The sequence below is a fragment of the Poecilia reticulata genome, linkage group LG11, assembly GCF_000633615.1.
Source record: "Poecilia reticulata strain Guanapo linkage group LG11, Guppy_female_1.0+MT, whole genome shotgun sequence".
Classification (NCBI taxonomy): Eukaryota; Metazoa; Chordata; class Actinopteri; order Cyprinodontiformes; family Poeciliidae; genus Poecilia; species Poecilia reticulata.
The window spans coordinates 2917433-2927601 of record NC_024341.1 but is presented as its reverse complement, the minus strand read 5'-3'; the positions used below and the strand labels follow the sequence as shown (position 1 = coordinate 2927601).

Below are 10169 nucleotides of genomic sequence, written 5' to 3'. Positions count from 1 at the left end.
ATATATTGAGTACTAATATAGTCCATATATTAATTTTTTTTATTGACTAAAAAACTAAAACATTATTATCATTTTAAGAAAAATATCCATAATTTACCAACAGTGTTTGGTTGTTGTGACTAAATGTGAAAAAGTTCAAATGACATCAATACTTATAAAAATAACGGACCCTTATATAAATATCGGTCTCGAAGAGTAAAGAAAAGCAGCATTACATTAACATGCACAACTATTATCAAGCTTGTAAGCTGCCATCTGAATGCTTTCAAGGGCTAATCTAATTTCGTAGCCATTGGTACGCCGATTTTACCACAACGAGCTGGTGGTTATTGGTTAACGCGTCCCAATATCAATGTGGTATTAATGTTTACATTGTATGACAGGCGATTAATTTAAATGCGTCAGTATTTCTGCCAGTACAGGTCGAAACGTGTCTTAGCCTAACTATTAGCATCATAGCATCAGGATATTAGCAGCACGCTGGTTTACCTCCTGTACTCCTCCTTCGTGTTGCTGGGCCATGACGAGCAACATACCGTCATACTTTTCTTCTTCTTCTCCCATATTGCTAGAGGTTAAACACTTAGCTTATCGTTAAGTGCGCGAGTAACAAATAAAGTTAAAATGACCCTAAAGATGTGCTCTTGCCTGAACCTGTTGTCACGCGACTCACTTCCTGGAAACTAACCCCGCCTAGACTAGTTTGACCAATCAGAAGGGCGTATTTTAATTGACAAGGACAAGCATCCAACTGATTGAGAGCATTTGTTCGGGGTTGAAAAGGACCCTAGTAAAACAGAAATTTATAGAAGAAAAAAACAAACAAACAAGAAAAAACAAAACAAATAAAAATTAAGGTATAAAATACTCTTTCAACTTCATATTATTTATTTCATTTATTTTATTTCACAAGGTTAACATTGCAGGTCATTTAAAATAGCCGATACAGGTTTTGTTTGCAGTTTCCATGGTAGCTTTACAGCTTTGCCCTGATACGCCCAATTATTATTATGTGACCTAATATGTCAAAACCTACTAAATTCAGTGACGTGAACTTACTTTTTAAAATATCTTATTAATGTTTCCATATATTCTGATTGATCAAAAAAGAGTTGTCACAGGCACTTTTAAATATAGTGTTGTATTTCTAACCTTCTTAGCTGTCATTCATTCATTCAAAGCTATTCTGTGAAACTTTTTGTTGCATATGTCCCTCTTGTCACTTAACATATTTAGTAGTCATATCTCAAGTGACAACTAAATACATTGAATGCTCACTTCAATTTCCACTTAGTTTGACAATCTTATTTATACCTTTTTTTTTTTTTTTACCTCCAGTGACCTGACAACACGACTAAAGCAGGCAAAACATCAAACATTTGCAATACAAGAACACAATAAGTAACCACTGATTTCACACAGTACTGAAAAAAGCCTAAGTAGATAGACTGGGCTGTTACACTTATACACTTTTAATATTGATAATATTGACAAGAAGTTTGATTTTTTTTATTTTTATTATTCACTTGGTCAACAGAGGAACATCAGAAAACTTCTGCTGTTTAAAGGACAGAAGCTTTGCAAAAGGCAGAAAGTGAGAATTTTAGAGATTTGAGGTTTCCCCTTAACAAGCAAGAGCTACATGCTAAATATGAGCTTCATATAATAAAATATTGCATACTCCAATCTATCTGAACATTAAGTATAGTTTTGTGTATCTTTTAGGGTTTTTAATCATAATATATTACTTACAAAAGACAGGCATTCAAGTTTCTAGAGAAAGAAATGGAGTTCCAGCATGTTAGCTTATTTAGCTTAGCATATAAATCTGAAAAACAGCAGACAGGTTAGGATATTGGTCTGTCAACTGTTGAAAACAACGTTAACCACAGAATGAGGTGCTGACTTGTGATTAACACAATAAAGAGATGTGTGTCTAATAAAGTATTTCTATTGCACTGTTAATAATTGACAAGAAAGACGATTTACCTTTTTTGCAGAGAATAGCATAAAATGAGAATAAAGTAATGATTGGCCATGATTAAGAATGTTTAATTAATCTGAAATTCATCTAGTCAAGTCCCAGCAATAAAAGTTTTACAGTGATGTAATTTTGAATCTTACTTATATTAAATATTCAAATTAAATATTCAAAAAGATCTTCAACAAATTCTTCATCTCTTAGACTACTGACACTTTGACCATTAAAATGCCTCTAGCACAAATTAAGTTAAGAAAACTAAGAATGTCATTCATAAACAAAGAAAAGCAATAATTAAAATGAATTAAAATCAACTCTATAAAGACGAGGGCATGGTGAAATGTGTACTAACAAAAACAAACAAAAAGCAAAGAAAAAACAGTGTTCTGCGTAACAAGGGCATGTTAAAGGACAAAATCAAACTGTAGAGCCTCAAGCTCTTCACAAACAAGCGGACGGTTAATTGTCATAAAAATTTTTACAACTGTCTTACAGACGGAGTCCCAATTAGGTGATCCTTCAAATGCGCAGATACAATATTTACATTCATAAATATCTGCACGCAGAACCCTGAGTTCACTGTAGCCTTCACACAATTCCACCCTTCACATTTTTCTCCTTCCTGTCAAAGGAGCTCGGCTCAGCCGGACACTCCGGTGCAAGTAAAGTCGTCCTTCCAACACCCAGTGCGTGACCTGATGGAGGCAACCGGGTCGTTCCGTACCGCTGCTTCATGTCCTCGCCGAAGCGTGTAGCAGTGGCACACCTGAAGACTCCATCTCTGAGTGAGAGGGCGAGTAGGTTGATGGAGAACTCGAAGTGGGATCTATTAGACCAGAACCAAAAAAAACAAAAATGCAGTCAGCCTTTAAGTGAATGTCAATCTGTTTCATTTTGACCTACAAAATTAGAATTTGATTATTGATCCACACTCCTGGAGAGTTGTGATGTTCTTAATATGTATCTCAGAACATTAACCCTGTAATTAAGGTTTGAGCCAGGGCTGGCCCAAAACTTTTTAAGACCCAAAGCAGATTATTATTATTATTTTTTTTTTTGGGGGCCCTCTATATCGCAGCATGTTATACAGCATGTAACATACCAAATATCATTAGCATCATTTGTAATTAGCTTACGTCATACCAGTGTTATTATGGTTACTGATTTTAACTTTATAGGAGTAATAAACTAAATAAATTACTTGGAATTTGAAATACGGAGAGGCATTTCAATATGCCATATTATTTTAACTACTTGAAAGTACGGAAATTGGCTTTACTTAAGTAAAAGTTTGTATTGTTCAATATTATATATATTTCAGCATATATGTTTTTCTGAAATTTATGGCTAGCTTGGTTCTCTTGGTCATTTAGCTCTGACCACTAACCCATAAGAACATAAAAACGTTGCTAAATTGTGAATGCACCATGAATATCCTACACAGGCTCATTCCACATAAACATTACCATGTTTTTATTTTCTCAGAACGCAGCAATCTGGGGCAGATTTGTCTTTCTACTGACATTTTTAATGAGGTTTTTGAAAGAACTCCTGAACAATACAAAATACATATCTGATCCTATTTTATTAGCATAATGCTGGTCACTGAATTACCAGCACCCAAGGCGAGCCCTCCTGCAGCTTGCCCTTTGTTCACTTTCTGTTATACAGTGCGGCTGTGTAGTAAACAGCAGGAGCCTGCCAGGCATGACTCAGGTGTTTTATCACAGCGAAATTTTAAAGGCTAACACATTTTCTGCTGACGCAGCAGTCTGTAAAGTCACAAATCATTTAATGCTCCTTATGTGTGCCTGTGAATGCAAACTGTTCAGGCTGGTTTTGTTGTTGTGTTAATATTAATGCAGCTGCATTACATTTAGTTAACACTGAAGAGATCATGAAAGTTAATCCCTTTTTGTTGTTTTAATCGAAATAGATTTATGATCAGTCATAAGTATGACAATAAGTTATACATTTATGTGAAATGCCTATGAGTGTAAAATACTCTGAATGTGCAAAATATTTGGTATGCTGTTTTAGTCAATGCACATTAAAGCACATCTAAAATCATATTAGTTGGACCACATTGATGTTTAGAGGTTAAACAAATCAAAAAATTTCGCTCACTAAAATTCATAAGACAAGACTTGAGATAAAAAAAATACAGACATAAGTTAAAATTCTTTGCATCCTGGGTCCCTTTGCTATCGATTTATTTGTTATCAGTCAAATCAATGCAGTTTTTATCTGTTTACTGCCAAATTATATCAATCAGTCCCTCCAGTTTCTTGAGAATTATTGTGGAAATTCACACAAAATCAACAAATCCCCACACCTTTTTATGGTAATACATAATTGGGAGTTTATTGGTGATTTTTCTCAAAAATTGTCAAAAGCTTATACTAACCAGCTGCATCAGCCTTAGTTGATGTCAGATGATTTATATAAAAGGTCGCATTTACCGTGAGAAAAAAGTGCAAATATCACAAATATTTCCAAATTAGTACCACAAATACTTTGATTTTTATTACAAAAAAAAAATCACAAAAGGTATCACAAAATCCTAAAGGGACTGAAAGGATATTCAACAATATTTTTATTTTATTTTAAGACTTCATTGATATTTTAACAGTTTGCGAACAGGTTTTATCAACACATTCTGGCACAACTGGCCCTTTAAGTCATTCATGGTGTTGATTTGGCACAAAACGAAAATTAGTTTGACTCCCCTGCTTTAATGGGTTCCTAGCCAAAGCAGTTGCTGTGGTGATATGGGCCCAGGCGGGACAGTCAGTCGGGAATCAGGCATCAGTGCCTTAACATCCACTCCCTCCTCCGCAACACATGCAACACTACACATTGCTCACATCTTGGGGTGTGGAATGATGGACCTTGCATCATTCCACACCCGCAAACATGGGGGGCTAAGCTGGGCCCCCCATGTCTGGGCTGCCATTTGATGCCTGTCTGAGGCAGCTGTGACCTTCCAGAGATGTGTCCACTTATCCTTTGCAGCTCTTGGGTGTTACATACCTCCCCTGTTACATAAAGCTTTTTCGTTTTAAAAAGCATCTCACTGATACTTAAATTGCTAACTTTAAGCTTTCTGTAAGCAACATTTTCCTTTTTGAAGAGTTTTGTCAACAGGGTCTGGTAAAGTGCACTTACTTACACATCATGCTGAGAATTATTAAATTACAGTCACACCTTTCTCTTTTTCACTCTAATAAATGCAAATATTGCAAATATTTAGGTATTATAAAGGAATAAAACATAACTCTTACCTCCATTTTTCCTCCACATGTTTCTGGCAAACTTGTCAGTGGAAGTCAAGTCGGATATTTGGATGTTGGGATTTGACTTGTAGTCGTCTTGAGGAAAAGAAAACAACCAAACACTTTCTCTGACACCAGTAGGTATTACATCGGTGAGGATAAAGGAGTGAAAACTGCCCAACTTACTGTTGTTGCTTGAGGGAAAGGAGCCACTCCCAATCATGGTCTCATGTCCGCTGTCCGACATCGTCCTCTCCATCCTGGGAATGGGCGGCCGCTTCTTTGCGCTCTTCCGAGTGCTGATGCGGATGATGCCCCGCACCAACCGGCACTCGGCTTCCTGCTCGTCCATTTTGTGCTCCTCTGCCAGGGAGTTGATGAGTTGGTTGATGGCTTTGCTCTTCCTCAGAAACACAGAGTCTGAGGTGCACCTGGCCAGCTCTTCGATTTGATACTCGGAGTACAGCTCCAGTAGCTTCTTGGTGATCAGGGAGTCCACGTTCTCGTCGCCGTCCTCCCAGTCATGAAACGGCACAGAATCATGCAGGGAGGCAAACTCTGAAGGGGTTTGAGCAGGCAGTGGCGCATATGGTGAATATTTGATGTCGTAATCTAAATCATCTTTCGGACCGACTACTTTGACTCCATTAATGCGAAAGTCTGACCATTCGGCGTCAGCCTCTTCTTTGCTGTTGTCCGGGTTAACGCCTTGGAGGCTGATCTTTTCTGGCTCATCTGGGGAGCTCTCATTCGGCGCCAAACGCGGAGCGTGGATGCAGCGCTGGCACACCTTATACAATCCAAAGGTCATTACAGTGCACACGAAAGTTTTACAGCTCTTTGGAGAAGAGCAGGGATTGCAGCTGGATGCTGCAGATGAAGGCTCGGCTACACCGGGAATGAAGTCGATGGTCTCAGACTCGTTCCCATTAGCATCTTTAAGGCGGCCTTTGTGGACCGGCTTTGGCTGTGGGGTTGGCTGTCTATCCTCCACCGGGTCCACACACCGCTCCTCGGTGAAAGACACTTGCCTGGTGCTCCCCAGCCTCTCGCTGTACCTCAGACTGTCACTGGTGTCAGCAGACATGACTAACAAGCTGCAAGAATCCAACGAGAAAAGAAGCACAACAGAGGGGTTATGCTAAAAATGGTTAAACCATATTATCCGTCTGTCAGAGAGAATATCAAATCACTTTAAACCGCATGAGAGCATCTATCTTTAAAAAAAAAAAAATGAATCCACTATTACAGGAAAGCAGGTAATGTGGCCAAACAGGTTTCATGAATGATGCACCTGGTGAGAGACAATCACCCATTCATACATCCGATTATCTGTGTGATGTCATGGAGTATTCCACAATGATAAACAACTCATTCAGTTTGGTCACAACTCAGGAGTGCATAGTCAAGACTGCTGAGTAAGACACAAATAAAGTAAAAACAAACATTAACTGAGTTGCATTAATTTTAATAATAATAATAATAATAATAATAGCATTAATAATCATTTTGACAATATTCATCATTTGTATTATTATTATTAACTATTGTTATTATCATTGTCTCACTCCAATGCATTAGCTTATCAATGGCTACTTGTGATAAAAGTAAAATTATTTATTTTGGTTGTAATTTTGTCTTGCTATTGTAGTAATATTAAAAAATATATAGCAGTAGAGGCACCAACATACTAGCTACTGTCGATAATAAGAATATTTTATATTTTAATACTACTAGGACTGATTTTACTACTATTACTAATACTACTACTACTAATATTAGTAAAAAAAGAACAATAAGCATCTGTAAGGCTTGTAATATGGAATAGCAAGAACAAGGATATTAATATTTTTATAATGTGGTTAATTGGCATAATAATTGTTTTTAATAATATTAAACAAAAAATAAAATAAAATAATAATAGAATAAAAGTAATTATTGTCAGTAATATGAATAATTAGTATAGCTATCATTTAAAAAAGGTGACAATAATAACAGTGAACACCTTACGTGTTATTGGTGGTGTTAGCCCACATTTATAATAATATTAATATTAATAATGATACCAACAGCACTGTCAATATTAAAAACATAAGAAATTATAATAAAGTAACAATAATGCACTTTAACTTAATCGTTATCATTATAAAATAAATAATTGGGCATATCTACAACCAAAACAACAACAATAATAATTATTATTATAATACTTTTTTATAGTGAGATTAATTAGTATAATAATGATGCTAATAAGATTGAATAGTAAAGTTATGTGGTACAACTGGCATCAGCTTAGATATCTCAATTTGTAATAATGTTCATTATTTCTAAAGGTAAAAATAAGGTTATTAAAATATTAATACTATAAGATTCTGGCTGAATGATCCTGTACATGGTCACCAGCAGAACACATGAGTTGAGCAGTGTGTTCTCAGTGCTGACGTCCTCTACGACGACGACTGTTTACAGCGCTCAGAGCAACGTCGCTTTAATCTCGTCCACCCAACGAAAACGTTTCGCTGTTTTACGAATATGTAGCCTAATTACTAATTCAGTTAGCAACGGGTTAAGATACTGGAGACATTCGCTCGCAGTCACTTTTTTGAGCGTGTATCAATATTGTTTTCACGTTCATGGCGACTGTCATTGCGTCTCTTCCTCCATTATAAACTTCTCACCTATAGCCAGAGTGCGCTGCGTCCACAAGCCGACTCCCCCTAAAATCACGGCCTTCCCTGTGTCCTACCAGTCAACATGTATGTTTTAATCCATCTGTGGCGAGGAATTGAGTCCAAATCACTCCAAAATGAAAGTTTCAGGAAAGTTTGGGGGAAATCCGTGTACCTGAGCGTCAAGGTACAGGAAGCGAACCAGGTAAGCCGAAACCGGAGTGTGGACTTCCGGTTAGAAGTGGCTGTAGACAATAAAACTCAGGTAAAATGACAAACTCTGTGGATTCTAAAGCACACGTACCCGCTCATGCACGCCTATATATGTGGATCTATAAATGTGCAGGACATAAGCTTTTTTAACGACAAAATATAAGTTTCAGTGGCGCATCCTGCTATTCAAATTGATGCAAGTTTATTTTGAAACTCCATATATGGACTGACATTTCCGGAAAGTTGTAACAACATTAGGGAAGTTTATTATGCTGTTGATATGCTTGGGTTGTACTTAGACATGCCTTGAAAAAAGAAACTGAAAACAAAAAAACAGATACGTGCATTAAGAGATAAATAAATGTATGAATGAACGGAGCCATTAAATGGATTTGAAAGAAAAAGACGAAGAAAAAAAAGTTCATAGATAACCTTTGATTGGACTAGATCAGGGATTTGCAGCTGCGGCTGAGGTGTCACAAGCTGCTCTTTGGAGCTGGCTCCTTATACTTTTAGTTAAAATGATAAAGAAACCACAAAAGTTTTTTTAAATTTAAATATAACAACAATTGCGGGGTTTCACAGTTTTTTCCTGCAATATTTGCATTTAATTTCTACAAAGAATAGAACAAGTAATATCTGTTTTTCTTGTTGGAATCTGTTTTTTTAAACACAATTTTCTATCCTACAGAATTTGTTTCTATCAAGCCTCTTTTTGCAAAATGTTTTTATCTTTTTTTTAATCCTAAAAACAAAAATAAAATTATTTAACTCTATTTATTTTTTTTGCAAAAAGTAATGTGACAGTTGCAGCTCCAAATAAGTTTAGTCAGAAAGCAGAAATGCCTCTAGTTTGTAAAGGTTTACCCCTGAACCAGATTTTGATCAAATAAATTGACAGCTGCTTTCATACCTGTGAACTCAGATCTGAGAATGACCTCAAACCAGTTCCAACTGCAAATCTGAAAGGTTGCTAAGTGATCTGGGTAAATAGACTAAAGCCATTAACTCCGCTATTGCTCTGATTTAATACACTTTTTAAGCTTTAAAAAGTTTAGTACAGAAGCATTTAACCCCCAGAGCTATAGGGAATAAATACAGCATTGATTTCTTAAAACAAGAAACATTCTAGCTTTAAAATAGCTTAGAATAATGTGAAATAAAACTATATTTAAAATTTGTTAAAAACCATTGTAGTGTCGTTTAAACAATTATTCGTAACACAGCAGCACCTCACAGGTTATTTTAGCGACATAAGCTCGCTAACGACAAGTGTCTAATTATAATGAGTTTTATATCTGCACATCAGTTTCTGGAAGAGACTATGTTCAATGGTATTTCATTTTGTTTTGTTCACTAATGTTCTCTTGCAAACTTTCGAGGGCTTCACAGAACAGATTTCTTTAATCTGAGATTAAACAAAGACGGACTCTATCAAGTGACCCATTTGATGCTGCAGAACACTTTATGTTAGCCCCTCTCATAGATACAGAATCGCTTGCGCTTAAAAGAAAAAAAGACACGAAAAGTCGTTTGGCTGAAGCAGTTCTTTTAGAAGAACCGACTCATATGATATGGATCTCGAAAATGAGCCGGAATTCTCACCATTAAGCCATTAGGTTATTAAAAAAAAAGGTTTCGAGGTCTTGCTGGAAAGAATTGAGAGCAATTTAGGTTTTTATGTTAAGTATAATCTATATATACAAGGACGACGAGACCCAGAAGTGCTGCAGATGAAAATGTGTGGGAAGCCGTGCAGCTAGCAGCGCGGATGTTTCTCACTGATGTTCAGTAAGTCAGGACACAGCTGGATGAACTGGCTGCGCTGCTGAGTGAGTGGAAGAGCTAAGCTAACGATGGGCAGTGGATTATCGCTCCAGCTGGGATTCAGTCTTCCTGTAAACGGAAAAGAATCGTCAATGAAGCGGCATGGAGGTTAAAAATGACATTATCTGCAGTCCGGAGTCACACACTTATTTATTGACCATCCACAGAGAGGTATCACTAGCTTGTTCTATCCGTGGAATGACG

The 10169-nt window shown here is 36.6% G+C and overlaps 2 protein-coding genes across 4 annotated transcripts in view; both read right to left on the bottom strand.

Moving 5' to 3' along the window:
• nudc (nudC nuclear distribution protein) overlaps nucleotides 1–700 on the bottom strand; it is a 4840-nt gene extending 4140 nt beyond the window's left edge. Inside the window, exon 1 of one of the 2 annotated variants that reach the window (XM_008421333.2) lies at nucleotides 490–700. In XM_008421333.2, the coding sequence (XP_008419555.1) occupies nucleotides 490–564 (75 nt within the window). In that variant the 5' untranslated portion in view covers nucleotides 565–700. The remainder of the gene's footprint in view (nucleotides 1–489) is intronic. The other variant, XM_008421332.2, reaches the window with a different exon arrangement.
• A 614-nt stretch (nucleotides 701–1314) lies between these two features.
• kdf1b (keratinocyte differentiation factor 1b) lies at nucleotides 1315–9827 on the bottom strand. Of its 2 annotated transcripts, none has more exons than XM_017307646.1 (4): nucleotides 9744–9827; nucleotides 5443–6353; nucleotides 5266–5352; nucleotides 1315–2807 (listed from the first exon to the last, which is right to left on the bottom strand). In XM_017307646.1, exons 2-4 carry the CDS (start codon nucleotides 6341–6343, stop codon nucleotides 2713–2715), a joined length of 1083 nt encoding a protein of 360 aa, XP_017163135.1. In that variant the 5' UTR covers nucleotides 6344–6353; nucleotides 9744–9827; the 3' UTR covers nucleotides 1315–2712. The 2 variants fall into 2 exon arrangements, with proteins under 2 accessions (XP_017163135.1, XP_008419553.1); XM_008421331.2 differs by lacking the exon at nucleotides 9744–9827 and adding an exon at nucleotides 7935–9217.
• Between the last annotated feature and the right edge of the window lie 342 nt (nucleotides 9828–10169).

Coding starts and splice junctions, on each gene's coding strand:
- kdf1b (XM_017307646.1), bottom strand. CDS start 6,343: ATGTCTGCTGACACCAGTGACAGTCTGAGGTACAGCGAGAGGCTGGGG. Junction 5,353..5,442: donor CTTTCCCTCAAGCAACAACA/GTAAGTTGGGCA, acceptor CTTTTCCTCAAG/ACGACTACAAGTCAAATCCC. Junction 2,808..5,265: donor CATGTGGAGGAAAAATGGAG/GTAAGAGTTATG, acceptor CTGGTCTAATAG/ATCCCACTTCGAGTTCTCCA.